Raw genomic sequence first — 22,934 nt, 5'->3', positions numbered from 1 at the left:
TACAGACAAACACCATACAGACAAACACCATACAGACAAACACACAGGGACGATACAGACAACACACAGGGACCATACAGACAAACACACACGGACCATACAGACAAACACACAGGGACCATACAGACAAACACACAGGGACCATACAGACAAACACACAGGGACCATACAGACAAACACACAGGGACCATACAGACAAACACACAGGGACCATACAGACAAACACACAGTGACCTTACAGACAAACACACAGGGACCATACAGACAAACACACAGGGACCATACAGACAAACACACACGGACCATACAGACAAACACACAGGGACCATACAGACAAACACACAGGGACCATACAGACAAACACCATACAGACAAACACACAGGGACCATACAGACAAACACACAGGGACCATAAGACAAACACACAGGGACCTTACAGACAAACACACAGGGACTATACAGACAAACACACAGGGACCATACAGACAAATACACAGGGACCATACAGACAAATACACAGGGACCATACAGACAAATACACAGGGACCATACAGACAAACACACAGGGACTATACAGACAAACACACAGGGACCATACAGACACACACACAGGGACCATACAGACAAACACACAGGGACTATACAGACAAACACACAGGGACCATACAGACAAACACACAGGGACCATACAGACACACACACAGGGACCATACAGACAAACACACACGGACCATACAGACAAACACACAGAGACCATACAGACAAACACACAGGGACCATACAGACAAACACACAGTGACCTTACAGACAAACACACAGGGACCATACAGACAAACACACAGGGGACCATACAGACAAACACCATACAGACACACACACAGGGACCATACAGACAAACACACACGGACCATACAGACAAACACACAGGGACCATACAGACAAACACACAGGGACTATACAGACAAACTCACAGGGACCATACAGACAAACACACAGGGACCATACAGACAAATACACAGGGACCATACAGACAAACACACAGGGACCATACAGACAAACACACAGGGACCATACAGACAAACACACAGGGACCATACAGACAAATACACAGGGACCATACAGACAAACACACAGGGACCATACAGACAAACACACAGGGACCATACAGACAAACACACAGGGACCATACAGACAAATACACAGGGACCATACAGACAAACACACAGGGACCATACAGACAAATACACAGGGACCATACAGACACACACACAGGGACCATACAGACAAACACACAGGGACCATACAGACAGACACACAGAGACCATACAGACAAACACACAGGGACCATACAGACAAACACACAGTGACCTTACAGACAAACACACAGGGACCATACAGACAAACACACAGGGACCATACAGACAAAATCATATAGACAAACACACAGGGACCATACAGACAAACACACAGGGACCATACAGACAAACACACAGGGACCATACATACAAACACCATACATACAAACACACAGGGACCATACAGACAAACACACAGGGACCATACAGACAAACACCATATAGACAAACACACAGGGACCATACAGACAAACACACAGAGACCATACAGACAAACACACAGGGACCATACATACAAACACACAGGGACCATACAGACAAACACACAGGGACCATACAGACAAACACCATACAGACAAACACACAGGGACCATACAGACAAACACACAGAGACCATACAGACACACACACAGGGACCATACATACAAACACACAGGGACCATACAGACAAACACACAGGGATTATACAGACAAACACCATATAGACAAACACACAGGGACCATACAGATAAACACCATACAGATACACACAGAGGGACAATTCAAACAATCACACAGGGACCATACCGACAAACACCATATAGACAAACACACAGGGACCATACAGACAAACACACAGGGACCATACAGACAAACACACAGGGACCATACAGACAACACACAGGGACCATACAGACAAACACACAGGGACCATACAGACAAACACACAGGGACCATACAGACAAACACACAGGGACCATACAGACAAACACACACGGACCATACAGACAAACACACACGGACCATACAGACAAACACACAGGAACCATACATACAAACACACAGGAACCATACAGACAAACACACAGGGACAACACACAGGGACCATACAGACAAACACAATACAGAAAAACACACAGGGACCATACAGACAAACACACAGGGATCATACAGACAAACAACCAGGGACCATACAGACAAACACATTCACATTAAGTATCAAGGAGAACATACGCCAAACAACTTGGCGAAAACACACTATACCAGGATGGGTCCTTAGATAACGAAATTAACAATCAATACTCTATTTATTAATGCAAACAGGTTGCCTGCAAAAATGGGCGTAGGAAATGGGAGAAAGGGGATAATGATTATAAAGTACTGAACCACTTCAACGATGTCTAAATAATGAAAAAGGAAACTGACCTTGAACACGAGTTATTACTCTGTTCTAACCCGTAAAGCAATGTGGTGTTATCACATGCATACACTAACTAAACGGACATACACCATACACCGTACACCATACACCATTTACATTTAGTGACCCCACACAATTGCTTATTGAAAAGATGACGAGGCAGATTGCTTTCAAATTCCAAACTTGAAACAACGTTGACACAATAAAGTAATCTTTCTGAAGGTAATCGCACATTATATAAACATTCGGCATAATATAATAGGTAATTTAAGTAATTAAAGTCGACATAAACCTTTTAGTATTTGCTCGATAATAACTTTTCTATGTGTAAAAGATTGTAAACGCGGGTCAGTTCATGGTCATTTTCCGATCATAAACCGACATAGAGCACTGATTACCCATTCAGGCATAGACTATGGATGGCCAATAAAATAGTTGTAAGTCAGAAGGTATTTCGTGAGATGAAAATAATTGGAGCTAACGAAAATCATTTAAGTGAAATACATTTGACATTTGTAAATTTAAAGAAAAGGCTGATCCATTCTTTTGCAACTATGTTATACGAAAACTGTGTACATAATTGTACACACATGTATTATCATCATGTTCAACATCAATAGTATAACTATTATGTTGCTGTTGTAACTGTTTAAAATGACGATGTTCATGATAATAATGGTGATGATGATGGTGGTGGTAGTGGTAATGACAACGAGGACGACTTGATTTGATGATGATGATGAGAATGATGATGATGATGATGATGGTGGTGGTGGTTGTCTTGGTGGTGGTGGTGAAGATGATAATGGCGATGACGACGATTTGTATATGAGGTATTGTATTGTGTTAATCATGTTTGTAGCTACGTCATGACTTTTAAACTCATTTAAAGTCCACAATTGACGATACTACCGTCCAAATTTTTACCACCTCCAGTCACTATCTAAATTAGTTACCGTCGGTAATTTGTATTGACTGATACAACTTTCTATCGTTAATTACATTTAAAGGCCGTATATCATTGTTGACGTGTCATAGTGTCGCAAATTATAGTCGAGCTCAATGTGGAACTTGAAAGGTGGAATTGCAAACACTATGCAATCTTGAATGATTGTTAGTCATTTTAAAGTCGAACTTAACATTCAGAATCGATATTAATATAAAATGTAAAAATTGGGCTTCATTCTCTTTAAAAAAGATCAATACATAACGTAACATGCGTATTAAGTTGTTTCTCTTTAGTTTTACAAACCTTTAAGCAATGTTAACGTATCGGTACCGTGACCCAGCGGCACAATGTGCCTCCATATCAGAGCAAGAAACGTTATATTACAATTTCATTATTCCATTGTTCAACATTCACTTAAGACTAATAAGTCAATAGAAAACTCGTTAACATTGAAACCGCCCCACCCACCCTGGATACCTGTATCTGTGCCTTCACACAAGCTCAATTTTTCCGCCATCCATTCCTCGAGCAGACGCCGCTGGCATAGATGTAGTGGGTCCTTCTTCAGAGTGAGATCCGGTTGTCCGTACACAACGTCCGTGTGTACGCAGGCATGTGCTTTAGGTACCATGTTGTGCAAATGATTATCATTTAGGGCGTGTGCGTGCCGACGATCATGTTCAGTTGGACGATTAGTATCAACGATCTGGTGTGTGTGATAGCGAATCGCTTGTTTCAAAGGGAAGTATGGTGTTTTAAAATAGCAGGGTCTGCAGATATGCCCGGTGTTGTTAATGCATTTCCTATCTGTAAACACTCCCTTGTTTTGATCCTTCTCCGTGCATACATTATCATTGCTATTTATTTGCTCTTCTTGGAAACCGGTTGGTCTTTCACTTGGGTAGATACTCCTCTTTCTTCCAGGAACTGTCCGCAGACCTTGTCCGCTACGATGTGTTGGTCTTCTAAGAATATTTAAAGCTGTACTGTATTGAACATTGTTTATTTTAGGCGTTCCATAGTTAACACTATACTCACTGTCACAATCCAGCACGGGACGCACACGTCTTAAAGAGTCGACACTATTTTGCGCTCTTACTATATCATTGTGCATCGTTTTAATTGGTTCAGAAGAATTATCCGCCTTGTCATCATATGACTCAAATATCAAGTTGTTCTGAGTATCTAGGTGCATTCCCATTACACTGTAAGCAGGCGCCTCCATCCTTATTCCAGCTCTTCCCTCACAGCCAAGGAGCCATGCACATGTATTGTCGTAGAACCACTCGAGACACTGTTGTTAATTCATATCTGTCTGCATGCATAGCAAACTATACATTTATTGTCCAGGGAGAATAAGGTGCTGCCATTAAGGAACTTTCTAGAAGTCTTAAGTAGAAGATATCGATTCCGGGTAATTACACCATGACGTATTAGTCTAGCATAACATTAGAAACACCAGCATGGAGTCCCGTCGCTCTGTTGTGTTATGGGCTCATAATGTTACATGCACCGGCTTTCCTGATAAAGCCATATATATATATATCACTCGTATTAAGTTCACTCTGACAGTACACTTCACACCTAACCAACTTACAGAGTAAACTGGTTTTGTACCTTGAATTGAGACATTAACTCGCGGCTACAACTTTGACTTCACTAATAAACTTAAAGTAAAAACCTTATCAATCGTCTAGAATGGCAGTTAGATAAGTATTCAGATGACACTGTAGACTTAGGAGCACTTTCACTTCTATTGAATAATTATTATGGCATTTAAACGACCTACAGGGGTTAAGCAAATTTGACAAAAACATCCAAATGTTTACATATAATGACAAAATATAAATAGCGTTTAGATTTGGGGGAGTTAAATTTGTATAACGAGTGTACGCGATCGGTTGTACACACAACACCTATTTGAAGTAGTTAAATGAAATCAAAATCAAACGACAAAGTATCATGAATTACTTTCGCACTCATTATGTAGTCAATATCTTGCAATCTATTTTCATTTTCACCTGCACGGTGAACGATCCCCAGCCGAAGATAAACATAATTTTATTCACAGTGTACTAACTTATTTATCTCAAATGTTGTTTTTTCTTGGTGAAGTGAGCTTTAAAATAAACAAAATAACTTTTCACAGGAAACAGAAAGGTCCCCTAAAATCCTGAAATTTTACTCCTACACTCACAGTTCAAATTCTGTAATGATATACACTGAACTGAGCATGCGTTGTAAGATTGTGTTACTAAAGAGACACTATCCATAAAGGAAAACTGACAGGTTCAACAATTGATCGGCGTCTGATGTTAGAACTAAATATTGGATGATGTTCTTGTTTACGGTCAATTTGCATGTCGTATGAATGCATTTGTTTTAAAGATCTGATTATATTTGTTTAAAGAACAAGTAATGTAACAAAACCAGTTATTTATTCTTATTTTGGATGGCATATCGCATTAAGTATTGTTGGTTTTTAAATATCAATAAATTTCCCAAGTGTCGCGGGCAGTAGTGTTTCGGGGCAACCGGATTTCATTTTTCAATAGCTTTCTTGGAGGTTAAAAGGTGAAAAACATTTTTAAGATATTATGTTTTGTATTCAAAAGATACAAATCCACCTTTCGATGCGAGGCAACAGTCGTTCTGACCAAACTATGCTATTTCGTATATAAATTTGAAGATCTGTATAATTATAGTGATTTATAATATTCCGGTTATTGACGGGTTTAAAGAAAACATTAAAACAAAGAATATGAGAAATTATAGAAAAAAGGTAAATTCGACTTTAAAACGATATTTAGGTATTGCAATTAGCTTAATCCAATCGAAATCAAAAAAGAGATTAAGCTAATTGCAAGTGACTTGAATAGCTAAAATAAACATTAAGAGGTCATATTAGACATTAATACCATTAACTATACAAGCAAATCCACAAAATCGGATAAGGCGCTTCAGATATTATATCGAAAATGACTAAATAACATGTAATCTTTCCAGTGGTTTTCTAATCCACTTCATAACTTTCAATTCAAGAGCTTAACGTTTTAATTACATTTGATTGTGCATGTTACGGCAATGCGTCTGTGCTGTGATTTTCTTGAAATAAAAGAGGCATCTAAATATCCGAGCCAGGTGTTAGATTTACTAATTATTTTAGTTGAATAGCCCATCTCTTTCCTTCTTGAATATTATATGAATATGAGGTTACTACCATACTTTAAGAGCCTACCTGTATTATTCTGCATATGTCCTGGCAACATAGGCCTTTGGTTTTCCATTTTTGTCACCATCCATTGCTCAAGGGCCATCGTCTGCTTTCCCTGAACCATCGTCTTCTTTCCCTGAACCATTGTCTGCATCGTCTGCTTTCCCTGAACCATCGTCTGCTTTCCCTCAACCATCGTCTGGTTTCCCTGAAAACGACTACTGGTCGTCACATCAATCTTGAATTCTCTTTTTGGACATTCATGGACCTCTGATTTGGAAAAAATGTTTAAACGGGCGAATGTGTGCATCCCATGTCTATCGTTGGGTACTTTCGCTGGTAAACACGTATGTTTGTTACCTAATATATTTGTTTGATGAACATCTGTCTTTTTTGACGCACCTTTTCCGCTCGCTCCTGCCTTATATATTCGACCTTGCCACTTTGAAGACACATCTTTTGACCCGTTCTCCACATACATATTTCGTTCACGTGAGTTCCTTGTAACGTTCAGTATACAGCTGTATGGAAGCACGTGGGTGTCTGCCGGCCCGGTCCCTAATACGCTGCTCCTACGAATTCCTTGACGTCTGTTATTCATAGAAGGTTTATCCTTTAAAGATGCCATGGTTGTTGTTCTTTTACTTTTAGGTAGAGAGCACTGCCTCTTTTCCCATATACTCGTATTATTATAACACTCGATCGATCATGTTCAAAAATAAAGAAATACTGCCCACACTCTTTGCGTTGCGATATTTACATAGAAAAATCTCCACGTGTTGCGACCTCTCCAACGGAATCCAGTTGATATTTTTTTCGGAATCACATAACACATTAATATTCCCCAACATCACCTCCCTTTTAGCTGCGTATCGGTTTGCATTGAACATCTGCCTTTGTGTTGTTCTTTTTATGTTTTTGACACAGCAGGCACATTATTTGTTTGTTTATTCGCAACCAGCAGATAGTTTGCAGGAATACGATTTTCAAACAATATTCGGAAAATCTTTATCCTTCAGTCCTTTTCACGATTTCAGAGCTTCATTATGGCGGCACCATTTATTTAAAAACGTTAAAAAATAAGAACACACTCCTTTGAATTTGAGCAATTAACATGATAGTAAGAACTTATAATGCGATTTTCATCTCATTTAGCTGTGATTATAATGTAAGAGCAGATCAGAAACGTTGTATTTGAACTATGTATCCCAAATACATTGAGAATGAACTAATTACCCTTACATCTGATATTAGTATATTGATGGAGCGTACATTTACAAATGCGCTTTGAATAAAATTCTATGCACAATTAAAACCATACCTAAATCGATTCAGTTAAGCCTTTTAAGGCAACAGGTTGAAAGGGAACATGTTGCAATGGTTATAAATCGGCCTTAATTGAAAATTAATAATCAAACTAACATGGGAAACGTATTAAGCAGTATTATCAATTCTGGCATGGAGCACATCCATTTCAAACTACCGTGGTAGTTTGACATCAGGCGATGATCTTTGTAAATATATACGATAAACTATTTAAGATAACCTGTAATGAAAACATTCAAGTAATTGCAGTTTTTTTGTTGGGCCATAAACTATATAATTAAACATTTTAATGTAGGATAAATTATACTGTTAATAATTAATCGCTTCAAAATTGCCAATCAGAGCATTTTGTTCGTGCACTTTATTTTGGTTTTTGGTGTACATGATTGAGTCTACTCATATTTGGGCCGTGACGTCATTCTTAATGATACATTTACCTGAGTTTTATCGATAAACTATTAGTGTGTTATACAGTATAGTTAGTTATTGGAATCATACATAATATATTGTCGTCATTATCTGAATTATATAGAGGATATTTGTTTATTTCAGTGTAAGATCGTATTTTATTTCACGAGTGTCATAGAAAAACATATAATGTAGTTTTTATGATCACGAGTGAAATTAAATACGATCTTACACTGAATTACAAACAAATTTTCTGTTTCTTTTATGCTTATTTTCGGAGTTTTATTTGATTTTTATTTATTTCTGAATTACCCCCTTTTTTGAAAAAAGGTGGGCTTTACGCCGCTACCCGTGGGGCGCCCCTCATGCATAATTCTAGCTGTCAACTTTTCTACTTTCGGTTTGCTGAGAAATAGTTCTCTGCTATTCATTCTTATAGCTTAATATTCGCTCGTTTTTTATTGCAAAGCTTTATGAACAGTAAACAATGAAGTATTATAAGTGCAAATATGTTCCAAAAAATATGAAAACACTTTTTATTTTAAGATAGGCATGAATACATAACCAAATTACTACGCCGCTATTTAAGGAATGAAAATTTGGAAGGTCAAATGTGTTACCAAAACAAATGTGGATACTCATTGGATTTTAACCATTCTTCTTAGTTTAAGACTGCATGTACGCGTGTTTTTATAGTAAATTAATATTCAGTCATCTTACTGTCAGAGACCAGTCTGTTTCGCTTTAAAATGTTTGTTTTCCAGATAAAGAGTAAATGCCACGCTAGTTTGTTGACACATTTTGAGGTGTGGGTGGGGTAAAAAATATCAGATCTATCTGTAAATTGTTGGATGAATTCTCAAGGAAGCTCATTTTACGTACTACAACGGTTAACAGTTCAAAATACATTTGAACGATGATATAAAATTTTATTTATGTTCGAACAGTTGGTTATGTCTGTAATTTGTTTGGTATGAAAGCAAATGTTCGAACATTCAGCTTCAAAGATCAGTAAAATGTTTGATAAACGGGATAACCGGTTATAAACGGTAAGTTTTTAATTTCCAATTATATATTTATTTAAATTTATAAAATATTTCTTTATTTTTATTAACATTTTTTGACATAATTTACTGAAGTCCAGTGTTCTGTTTTGATCAAGGCAAGTACATGTAACAACAAAGGAATTTAAAAGTAGTTCTGAAAGTTGATATTTTCACTCCTTATTTTGCAGTGAAAATATCAAATTGATATTTTAACTGTTGTTATTTCACTGTTAAAACCCCATATTTCATCGTAAAGCATGAAAGAAATGGCTTCATTTTCGAGAACATGCAAAGTTGTACCAGTTCAAAAAAACATTACTATACATAATTTCAGATTTGGTTGAAATGTTAATATTTCAAGGTGTATTTAAACATTGACATGCGCGTACTATTTTGACCGCGATACCGCTTAACGATTTATACTAAGAACCTGATATGCCTTCTATGAACGTTGGCCCTGATGTGCCCTCGTTCAAAAAGCACTGTAGTCACATATCAACAGAGACCCGCGAGGTTTTGCGTACGCTCGCCTTTTTTCGAATCTTTGGATAAGTGACTGGGGTTAAATGGACACAGTTAGGATGTTCTATCATGTAAGAGTTCAATTTTGGCGATCTTCAGAAATAAGAGCGGGCTACCACGTCCAACCACGATGGTTAAAGATGCACTCTTATTCCCAAATAAGAGTTACCACAATTAATGCAATTGTTTAGATATACTAAAAAGATTGAGGTGAATTATTAATGTTTTCCGTTAATGCATTATTTAGTAAGTACAATAGTTAAAGGTTTATCACTCAAAATTTAGGTTTGTTGTGCATGTGTATGTATTCATTTTGAATAAGAGTGTCGCTTTGAGCTAACTTGATACCGTTGAAATTATTGTTAAGAAGAAATCAAATACTCTCCAAGCTACAATCTCTCTAATCAAACCTTACAATATGTTGCGTTTTGTGTTCAACTTGGATTCAGGAAATATAGCTACCGTTCAATAAGTACCGTGCTGATACATCCCAACAATTTCTGATTATACCTCACAGTAAGCTTGCATATAAAGCTTGAGAATAATTGTATAAATTAAGAAAAGAAAACCCTCTTAAATTTGGAACAAAACTTGTTTATTTCTTTTCTGGTTAACATATGTTTATTGTTAGCATGCTTACTGATGTAGAAGCAATTTGTATCGCTAAGATGAACCTAGCACCTAAATGCGCAACTTGCATGTAAACAAAATACTTTGATTTGGTCGTTCTTTTCCAGACAAACAATGGTTTAAAGTAAAAAAAAAATGCAATTACTCAATCGAAGATGCAGACAAATTCATTTCACATGTGCTGAATGGATAAAATACGAGCAAACGTGAGGAGGAGATGGTTGTTTATATCTGTTTTATTACAATTAGCTGCACACTGTTTAGTCGAGTGCGCTAGGTAGCACTTCAAACGTTGCCTTCGCGAGGAGTTTCCATAAACAAACCGACTTTTTTCATTCTTCTTTAATTCACAATTATTCGATAAAACCTATGTAAAACTCAAGGCATGAACACACACACACACTGAATTTACGACAAATGCAGGTTTCATTTGGTATACCACCAGGGCATCAGTGGATGTAAACATTTAAAGATTAACTTTATACCTGTTTACATTTTCGGGACAAGCCAAATAATGTACACCATGCAAAACAATCATCAAAAACCCTGTTTCCTATGCCTAATTTATTCATTACGGGCGGAGCGTAACCGTTCAATAACTAGCCTGTGGATAAACAATAACGCTATCATTTATACGTCGCGCTAGTTTTTGAACGTTGTCACTGACAACATGATTTTAACAGTAACTTTACCTCATATTATCATCGTGATGAAAGTATTCACTTTCACAATATACAAAATACAAGAATCATTATTTAAGTCAGGTGTAAGATAACAAGTGAGCTATTTTTCGACTGAAAGCGCTCATGTAGAATTTGAATAACTTTTTGTGGATTAAGTACACGGGACTTAAACATATCCATTTTTTTACTTTTCATAAACACATTAGCACTTGAAACGTATACTGCCACAATTAAGTGATGTGTATACTCGATATTAATTTCTATAATTTCAATTCTATGGTAACATGTTGACGATTGATTAGTATACGTATATATTATAGCCAGTGTAATGTATATGTGTTCTGTTCAAATGCCATAATAATTGTGTATGCAATAAACCCAGTAAGCGACTTCTAGATGTATATTTCGTCTACATATGCAATAAGAAATGAATCATAATGTATACAATGTTTTTTGTTTGCAAGATGATTGTTATGTCATTTCTGAACCCATTTACATTTTGTCGTTGAAATACATCATCCTGCGTCTAATGTGAAAATACACAAAATACAGAATTCGTCAGCCAGGAACATATTTATCAATACTCAATTCCGAGAGAAAATGTACAAGGGCTGTAAAGCAATTCAAGAACGATGCCACTAAATGAGAAAAACTAGACAATCATCTTTATGGAATACATTCTATGAGCGGTATCCGTGATATCGCGATACGCTTTACAAGCGCCTTTCAAGGCTTTCAACTGAACTCCACTTGCTCATTCCTATTTTAGACCGGAGAAATAGGATAATCAACTTCCGTCTAAATAACGACGAAATTATTAGTTGTGTGTAACCGCCTTCGTTCGCTGCATCCGCTTGTTTTGTTAACGCTGACAAAGTGATTTGAAAATGACTTAATGGTAAAACAGATGTTTTCTGAAGTCTCTTTGAGTGAAATTAGATGGCAGAAATTTGAATAACATCCCTAAATCAGCAATTATACGACATTTCAGTTCAATCAAATAATCCATTGATTGATTTCGTCATTATTCTAGACCTCATTAAACAGTCAAATCTTGCGGATTCGTCAATTGTTTAGAGATCTCAATTAATTATTATTACATTAGGTATTATTATAATCAGAGAAAATTAAAGCTCAGAAAAAATACATACATATTATATAAGGAGTGAAAATAAAAGACCGATCAGAATACATCCTAAACAAATAAAGTTAGACACCGCTCTAAAGAAAGTTTCATATATTAAGTTGTAGTTTATCAATTATTCAATCTTGAAGAGAAATTGCAACGGCGACATTGTCGGGATTATTTTAGGATTTGCAAGTAATTCGTTACAACAGTATATTTAAAACTGATGAGTATTTAAATTGCAATATTAATGTCACTAAATACTGTGAAATCATTAATGTTCGTGGGACATTAATGTTCGTGGTTTTCGTGGGTTGGGTGATCCACGAATTCAAAATCCCACGAAATAATGTAATACTCCAGTATATCTTTACAGAGGTCGCAGTATACAGCGGTATACAGTGTCCAAACCGAACTCACTGTATATCTTACTATTATTGTTTTGTTGTATGTCTTTAAACAATATGTTACGTAATGACCTGAACCTACACTTACCTTTTACACCACTATCCGGATCAATATTCTTGTCCTCTCGTGGTTCCACCTTAGGATGGAAAATATGTCCACAATTAACCCTTGTCTTGACTTGGAAATAATGCAGAAAGTCTTGAATTACATCTTCTAAGGAAACAGATTCATTAGTCTGTATTTCGCTTACTTCATTAGAACAGACCGGGAGTAGGCCCGACCCATCCTGAACCTTTGATCCATTATTACAATCAATGTTTTGTTTTAGCATATAAGCTGTTTGTTGCATGTTGGAATCTATTTGTTTGAGACGAGCGTTCTGTTCAGTTTGATCAACATTGTTCGCTCCTAGGATGGCGCTATTGGCATTATGCGCTTGAAACAAATCTCTACACATACAACTGTGCGACCCCTGCGCTGAACATAACCCCTGTACGACATGTAGTTCCTTTTCGAAGTCTTTCAACTGTCTCGAATACTCAGTCCTCTCTATTCTAGTACTGGACGAGCTTATGACACTGTCAGAGTCAGACACAATGTCCATTCTCCGAACTGACTGTAGTCTTCGAGATGGTGTATTTCGCGTAAGAGTGCACGAGCCACTACTCATTTGCTCCACACTGTCCGAGTCACTGCGGTCCGAGTCTAGACGCTTTAAAAGTGCATTTCGTACGCTCATTATTGACTCAAAAGAGTTTGTGTCATTTGAATCTCCAACAGTTGTTGCACTGGGCGTGTCCATGTCCTCTTCTTCTTGATAATGTTCTCTCTCAGGCGCGTTATCATGGTTTTGATCACTGTTCCCTTCTGCCGTTCGAGCTCCAAATATTCCTCCATCATTGTAATCATGTCTGAACTCTATAAGACGAACATACGTTCCACTATTGTCATCACGGTCATCCGTCTGTGAATACATGATGTGTTCAATGGCACAATTATATTCTTTCTGTCACACTGGTAATAACAAGAGCATCTGCATTCAAATTCAGTTATTTTTGCGATGATTTACAATACTTTATAGACGCTAAATACGATTGTATGACACTCTTGATGTTTCTCTCTGGTCCTTAATCAATGGAATGGTCGGTATCACTGGTTTTGTATATTATTTTTTAATGTTTTCCGTATGACGAGGCTTTTATGTGAACTAACGCGTGATTCACTATGCGACATGACACAAACAGTTTTATGCTATATAAATTGAGGCAATCTGACATTATTTTGTTAAATTGTTTCTATGTATTATTATAAGGTTTTATTATACGGTGTATGTTTGATACTAGTTTATTGAATTAAATGACTAACAGGTGAAACCAATACTATTTTATAGCAGTTTGCTTGCTTGAATACTTCCGTTATGGTAAATGTAAGTGAAATGATATGATGCTGAATATAATTCATCATCATCATAATCATCATCACAGAAATACTTAAAGTCAAATCTCAATCACATAATCAATAAACCATCCATCGGAATGCTGCTAGAACATGGAAACTATGATTAAGAAAGCATTTAAGATAATTGCATTCAACGAAAATATAGTTGATGCGTAAATCGTTAAATTAGTTTTTTTTTTATCATTGTGATGCATTATGCAGCATACGCTGTTTTGTATTTCTTCATTTTTTATTAAATATCCAATCCACTGTAAAATGCACTGTAGACCCAACATTTAAATTACAACTGACACAGGCCACACCATCGACATCGTTAATCGTATTACATTTTTAATAAGTTCAGTTACGAAACATTACGGAATACAAGATTTTTATGAAGTATATCTGTTCCTGATTAATGAATGGTATATCAAGTTGTATGGACTGTTGTATGGACATTGTATATACTTAAATAACAATTAAAGTCGATTATCTTAATTAAAAGATAAGCAAGACATAGTTGCATTAAAAAACAGATATTTTAACTTGCTTGCAAGTTAGGTCACACGCACTTAGCGCCCAAAAGTGGATTTACGGGCGCCCCGTAAGGCTATTGTTGTGTTTCGTACACATCGCACGAAACGTCCGAGTGCGAGCGGGACTCTGCCAATTTGGGTTTAGGGTTACAGCACTAATAGAGAAAGCATGTAATTATAGATGCAATTCTAAACTATTGTTTCTATTTGCAATTTTGTAATTACTGATACTCCTTGTGACAAGTGTGAGGTTAGGCACGTATAATCTATTCTAGTTTAAACCCCCAGTAAACTAAACTCGCGTTCTAGTGAACGTGTTTCACTGACCGTTCAAACACGGTAGACCCTATTTTTGACGTGTGTGGTTTGTTTGAGATATGTGTCAAGGTCAGTGCTGTTTGGGCCCTTACCTCGGGCCTTTAATCAGGGTTAACATTTGAATTATTGACTACCAGGCTCTTCCCTACATGTAGTTTGTTCTCTGTAGTATTATTATTAAATGTATACTACGAGACTGGTTAAAGTGACACTCTTATTCAAAAACAATGCATACACGTGTATAACATTCAATAAATTCTGAGTGATAAACCTTTAACTTCTTACTAAATAATGCATTTATGGAAATTATTAATTACTGATTACAATTTTAAAGCCATGTATTTAATTGCAGAAAGCGCAAAAATATTAAATGATTGGTGAATGCTAAAAGATTGACTGTGGTCTACTATAGTGTCATACGGAAGAAATACCGTGTTTTATGCTCATTTATTTAAAATAAAATCGCTATCGTTCATAAGAACCATTGTTTTTTTGACAGTTATTCATCCTTTTTGGAATATTAAAACACTGTTATTAAATGTGGTAATTCTTATTTGGGAGTAAGAGTGCATCTTTAAAACTGTTTTTGATGTTGATGTTTACTGAGCTACTATTTACCGCCATCAAATGATTGTACCAGTTAAAGATTCACTCCCACTCCCAAATAAGAATAACCACAATTGATAATATTGTTTTAGTATTCCAAAAAGGATGAGTAAATGTCGGAAACAATGGATCTTATGAAGGATATCGAGTTGAAGTTGAAAGAGATAAGCATAAAACACGGTATTTCTACCTTATAAAACTATGGTAGACCACAGCACATCTTTAACAATTCACCAATCATTTATTTTGTTATACATGTGTATATATTGATTCTGAATAAAAGTGCCACCTGTATGAAAGCATTTTTGACAGATGTCATATCAAAAGTTGGGTAGCATAATATGTATTAATAAAGGAGCATTGAATGTCAATATGGCCCTTGATAAAGTACATCTCTCCTGGTAAATACCATTACAATAAGATGCCTGTAATCTTACCCATAAGATGATCATCTTTGACCATATAAGTCAATAATAAGATTGAATTTATATACAAACGCCAGTGCCATTACATAAAACCATCGCCATTTAAAATTTCAAAATGCTATACATTGAATAAATCTAAATGTGCAATTCTACGATAAAGCCGCCTAAAATATCTTGACCTTCCGTCTTACAAAAATTTTAATTGGCAAATCACGCAAGCATCTGCACTAGACATAACATTCACAAACAGCGCAGTCGAAATGGATATTTAAAATTTCACTGATTACATTTTAAATTGAAGCATGTCTTGAAGAATGGAAGCTTCTAATTATTTGCAAAGTCGCAGCTATTAAAGCGTTTACTTTCCTAAAACTCTTATATAGATTGATTGTATTGGAATCACCATCAGAAGTTTGTATAAAGACGATGTAAAATTAAAATTAACAGGGAAAACCCAGTAAAAATAATGATACCAAATTATTCTACACTAAACAAAATTCCTAACCGGCCACATAAGTAATCTTCTAATATTCCTTTCCCTGTGAAATAAGCCTAATTACAAACTAGTTTTAAGAAAAGACCATTACCTCGAACACATGCTGTGAAAACTTCACATATTTCGCTTTGTCAAAAAGATACAGTGTCTCAAATGACAACACTCTCAATCATATAAGTCGCAAAATATAACATAGCGTGTAAAGGAAGAAAAATAAAAAATACCACCCTTAATCACTTTAAAATGGTATTACATCATATGTGAGACTAAAACACAGTCATCAACGGCTTAATTAGTTCAAATGAATGTTCAACTTTAACATTACCATCTATGTGAAACAAAGCCTGAGTCAAAAGATTGCTAAAAATACAAATACAATGATCTTTTTTTATTCCCTATGGAATTTGCATGGTTATTTATTTTCCTTGTGACTTTTGAATTTGGGAGTTACCGCATATGAACTGTGTTTTCTCTGCCGTTTATGCTTCGATTTAGCTAAAATTAGAATATTGCCACGAGAGGGCGGATATCGAATACTGAACTGTATATTGATTATACTTAATTCACTTTTCAGGAAGGTTACTTTACTAAGTGGCCGGTTAGGAATTTGTTTAGTGTAGTATGACAATAGTGTCTCAATTCGGCTCAACATATCTCTATTTGTAAAAGCGATGAAGACAAGTTGGGTATAAAGGATACTGTTAAACAAACAACCCACATGGGTGTAACTGCATGCAAGAATGATCAAACATTTTGGAAAATACTTTTAAGTTTTTTAAGAGCAATTTGGATACAATAATATGCAACATATTGAAGTCAAAGTTCTTGCACTGTGCACACGTTTATGGAAAAAATCAAATAGGCACAACGGAATTCCATGTAGGCACTTGTCATGTAAAGAAATGCGCTTGCAAACACAGCTGGGAAATGTCATAAGGCAGCATGCGGATAAACCCTTCCATACATATTGCCATGCATTGTTCCAGATAAAATTTTATATTACTAATAAACGAAGATATTTAACATAAACATATTTGACATATGGTCACCAGATTGACGTTCTTAAAATGCGTAACACTACATATTGGAAACAATCATTTTTATTCACGATCTTATGTGATAAAATATTAATAAATTATCGCGAGTAAGGGATATTCTATATATAATTTCCTTCTATAATTCGATGAAACATTTCAATTACTCAAAGCGCCATGTTAGCGTATAGATAGAATGGTACTTTTGTGAACTTGTTCTTTAAACAAATCAGAGAGTGATAGTGGTTTACTGATATAGGGTCTTCCTCTCACTCATGAGGTTGTGGGATCGATCTTCACTTCTCATGCTCTCTCAAAAAGCACACCAATACTAGTTTCAGCCCAGAAAAACGGACTGAGCGTTATTCTAACTGCTGTCATTATTCGTCACTTTCGAGATTAAATGTTAGTATAAACTAAAGCAAATCAAACGGAACGGGCGCCTCTACCGCTTTAACCCCATATAGTAGTGTATTGATAGTATACCAATGAATTCAACTGATTGATTGACTGATTTCTTTAATTGATTTTTGCTTGTTTGATTGATTGCTTGATTGATTGATTGATTGATTGATTAATTGATTGAACATTGAGAGCACATGTCGAACACTACGTTTTTCTCCATCATGTGGTGCTCTACTGTCGGACAACTTTAAGCCAAATAGTTCTGATTTGAGCTAAAGAAAAGAATGCATTATACTAATTAGTAGATATTTTGGTTTATATGGTAATTTAAGTAAATGTAACCCAAGTCGTATGATCCCTGGAAAAGCGTAATGGATGCATGTCCTAGTAAAAGGAGGGCTATACATATGAGTACGGAATATATAAATCGGATGGAAATTACATCAAAATCCTTACACAACACAAATAAATTCACAACTCGCGCGTTCGTTTTGATATGGTGCGTCTTCAAGTTGCTTAATAAAACATTATAAGACGTATGTATTTTATCAACCCTAATATTTATCTTCGTCCTTCAGTAAGAGGATCGTGTCAAAAACAATGGATATCTTTGGCTAATCGGATTGCTTATGGCTCGAGGTTTCGACATATTTATTTCCAGTAGAGGGTAGACTAAACCTTTCTTTGAGGCAATTTAATAGATATAAAAGGAATGAAATTGAAACAGGGATGTGTTTCTCCTTTCCACTGACGATAGCAAAAACAAAAAGTAAAGAATAAACTAATACAAATGAAACTACAGGACCTGTCGAGGACCGGGTGGGTGGGGATAAACGGTCCAGTATATTTTATTATCCAGTAGCGTTATTGTACAACCCGTGAGTTCTGTCACAAGAACAATAAACACGATACATTAATATACTGTCAATACATATTTGAGATGACTAAACAAAATTATTCCAAAAACATACAGCCACATTTATATGAAGGATAGTTTTTGCACTGAATGGTGGTTTCAAAGATAACCAGCATGCACAACACAATCATGCCCTTCAACTCTTGCATGTGGAGCAAGTTGGGGGAAATCAATATCTAAAAAGAATCATAAAGCTAGAGTTTTAATCCATCACATTATTTAATGTGAGATAATAAATGCACCAACAGTCGAACACAAGACTCAACTGAGTCGAACAATGTGATTTATAATGTCATACACTTATATAGTTTCTTATACTTTTTTGACATTGCCATAGAAACCAGGATCGTCAAAACAATCAACGATCAGGGAATGAAGGTTGTTTTGCGGATACTTTGTCTAAATGCTTCTTGAAAAACATGAGAAAGGGTTTCTCTTAAAACAGTTTAGCAGTTACCAAATATACCACGGAAACAAAATACATCCACCTCCAAACATACACTCGCGAATCTGAGAAGTTGCGAAGTTAATACACTGTAAACGTCGGATATTGGAATATCGCCTTCCAGAAAACGAATAATTAACAATTTAAAATTTCATCCCGCTTGTCATAAGTTTGATGGTTAATTTGCCATCTTTCACACCAAGAACGAAGCATCTTGATCGTACATTATTGATTATACAGATTATACTGATATTCGGAAGGGTATTCTGCTTTGCTATGTTCTACAATTGAGGGGTTATCCATACTTGAAATATCATCAAAGTTTCTTAACCTATTGTTTAATTCTATAGCACAAAAAGCAAGATCTTCCGATTTTAAGATTTTGAGCATGCATTTATTCTCGAAACGGCACACTGGGTAGAAACCAGAACTGGTGTCTATTTTGAGAGGCCACCAGAAAGCCACTCTGGTGGGGATCGAAACAGCAACCTCTTGAGTAAGAGGATGAAACCAATTATCGCTAGACAATTATCATCTCCAGTCTGCTATAACGTGCAAATAATAAAACTCTGAAGTTTTGCCGTTTATATGTGTTGTTCGTATACATACTAGATGTGTCGTATTCATACAAACATAAACCTATCAAGCTAAAAACTACAACTACCGTAGTAAGGTATTCAGTACTTATTGTCAGCGAATTGTACAAAGATTATGAAATTAGTGAAACATCCCTACCGAGCTGTTGTTTAAGCACCTCTGTCTCGCGAATGGGTTTTCCGATCTGAATGCATTCCCCAAAATCGCCTTTTGCATCTCGGATTTGTTTTTGACGCCTGTCATCATCTTGTGGAACACGTGTTGGTCTCCAATCAATCGGATATCGGGTAGGGTATAAATTGCTATGTCCAATTAAGCCTTTTTGGTTTGTGCTATGTACTTGTCGTTCTCCTCTTAATTTAGATGTCTCCCCTTGTATACGTTTCCTTTTGTCAGCGGAATCTAAACAAGGCTTAATGTGTTTTGCTTGTAAATCTTTGCCAGTTTCTGAGTTTAGATGTTCGCTTTCTTCAACAACGGTCGCCATTTGGGTTTGCTTCTCCGGCCTTGAAGAGATTCGTGCTATATTCAAAATGGAACTGTACTGAAAATACACTTTTCCTGCGCTGCCCTTTGTAAACATGCTGGAACGACGCGGTTTGTACGATTGTTCATTGTCCTGGCGGTCCTCAGTCGTCGCAAATGATGAAAACATGTTCGAACCACATACTAACTTGTACAAATCGTGCTCTTCCATTTTGTATTCCTTACACTCTCTAGAAAACGGGGTATTTTATTAATAGGATAATAGTCACAACGCACGATAACTGTTTTGATTACAAATAATGAAAGTATTTACATCATTTATGTCCCCACTGTAAATGACATCCAGTTATGAAGAACAATTAGTATAACGTTTTTGTATCGTGAATGATATAACCAGTTATAAAGGTTTTAATTATTCACATTGTTCAACGCACTCCGTTCTATGGATTCGAATGGAATAGTTTTATTTTAAAAGAACTGAATTCATTGTTTATTCAGTACGTAATTAAAACGCCGCAGAAGCGTGCTTCAATATCGGCTAAATGTCGGTAGCTGTAATCCTTCCCTGGTACTTTCGGAAAGACTGTGTGAAATTAACGAAACAATCCCTATTCCGTCTGTCGCACTTTTGTCTTGTCAGCACAGTGTAATTAAGTTTTCTTTAATTATCTCATTGCTCAGAAAGCAACACAAATCCATTTCAAGAAATTACAATCATTGTCACTATACCCTTGACAATTGTTGCTAGTGCTGATTGAATAATTGTGCAAAAGATGCATTCCCCTAACACGTTAAATTGATCTAAATGCATTTAAAAGAAGAACAAACCTGGAAACACGAATTAGCAATCCCAGATGTTGAAATCATCATTTTATTATCTTGCTCAATCGTACATGTGTAAGTCGCCTTCTATGGAATCGGTCAAAGAGATCCGCGCAACTCTTTTTTCCCGGACGCCAATATGAGCTTCTGTGATTGATATACATTTACACAACAAGGGAACAACCTGACGACATAATCAAAGCCAACATATCACAGTCGCTGGCGTATAAAAGGAACATCTATCATTTGACAGAGCAACTTCTTGCAAAAGCAAATGGCGCAGAAATGTGTCTTTTACCGCAGACCTGCTTTAATGAAATCTTTACAAAACCAGCAATGGCTTGGGCTATATTCGTATTTTGTTATGAGCAAACCCACGAATGACTTAATGCAATTTGGAAGTTAAAAAGCTAATACCTAGAGTTAAAGACTAGTGCATTATCGGTTTACAATTCATGTTCCCCTGAAAGGCATACGATGGATTCTTATGAATGAATGATGACAAATGTCTTGTCGGTGCTGTCCAATAGATGTTCATTTTTTCTCCTAGCATTGCTTGTTAAGAACAGTACACGCACAACTCCCCACAAACGCATTTTAGCAGTTAATTGTTATTCCGGGATGTACGTTTCATGACTTTACATGAAAGTCGCCGCAGTTGGAGTTTTCATAGTCTTGTATGTTTGTGAGATAGAGTGAACAGACAGAGTGGAACCCTGGTTATGGCTCAAGACCACAGTTATCTGCCCCCCCGTTGACCCCCCCTTGACCAAGATCCGGATGTGAATACAGAAACAAAGAGTGCTTGTGTTCAAGTATCAATATTTTATTAAAATTGAATGAAATAGAAGCAAAAAATGTTCTTTTTGCAGAGAACTTGACTGAATTTGACACTCTATTGCAGAAATTGATAGTTTTCAATGTAAATATTGGAAAAAATCATAGCTTGTGGAAGTCTGAAAATTAGTTGTATGTAGCCGATTGACTCCCTGGCGGAAGGGTTATGTATTTGAACTCAATTTTGACAGTCGGGTCAATGGTCAACATGGTGTTTTCTTGTGATTATATTTTGTGTCTTGAATTGTTCTAGAGATGCCATGTCCTTGTGTTTCAATTGGGGTGTGTATAAAGTCAAAAGCCAGGTTAGTGTCTATATGAAACATATAGTAAAAATAACTGTGGTCTCACGCCTTATACCGTACCTGTCTCATTAACGTACAGCAACATTCTGCAATGTAACGTCCCTCTCGCAAGACGGTATTAAGTAATTTTAGTGGGTTGCGTTTAAGTGTCTTACCGCTATACCACGGATCCGCTACCGGTTTCCCTGTTCTATATTTTATTTCTTTGTTTTATAAGGGAGTATAGAAACAATGACACCGTTATGGTCATCCGGTGGAAATACTGTTTTTATGCGTTGTTACAACTATAAACAAAGGGGTAAATTAAAGCCGCAGTCAACAATTTATTATTATCTATAAAACAATATGTATACCCAGATTTGTTTTTAATTAATTTTTGTTTTTCTTTAATTTATTATACAAAATTTGTTAATTTAACAAAC

General features: G+C 36.1%; 1 protein-coding gene across 3 annotated transcripts in view; it reads right to left on the bottom strand.

Annotated features, from left to right (window-relative positions):
* Positions 1-20,613, bottom strand: part of LOC128218214 (pleckstrin homology domain-containing family G member 7-like) — a 187,691-nt gene extending 167,078 nt beyond the window's left edge. The window contains exon 1 of one of the 3 annotated variants that reach the window (XM_052925815.1): positions 20,201-20,613. In XM_052925815.1, coding sequence (XP_052781775.1) covers positions 20,201-20,549 — 349 coding nt within the window. In that variant the 5' untranslated portion in view covers positions 20,550-20,613. Of the gene's footprint in view, positions 1-3,961; positions 4,079-6,722; positions 6,910-20,200 lie in introns of those variants that run through there. The other 2 variants (XM_052925816.1, XM_052925818.1) reach the window with 2 other exon arrangements.
* Positions 20,614-22,934: the final 2,321 nt, after the last annotated feature.

This window comes from Mya arenaria, chromosome 14, assembly GCF_026914265.1.
Source record: "Mya arenaria isolate MELC-2E11 chromosome 14, ASM2691426v1".
Taxonomy (NCBI): Eukaryota; Metazoa; Mollusca; class Bivalvia; order Myida; family Myidae; genus Mya; species Mya arenaria.
The sequence above is the reverse complement of the archived record's forward strand: the minus strand, read 5'-3'. Positions and strand labels throughout refer to the sequence as shown.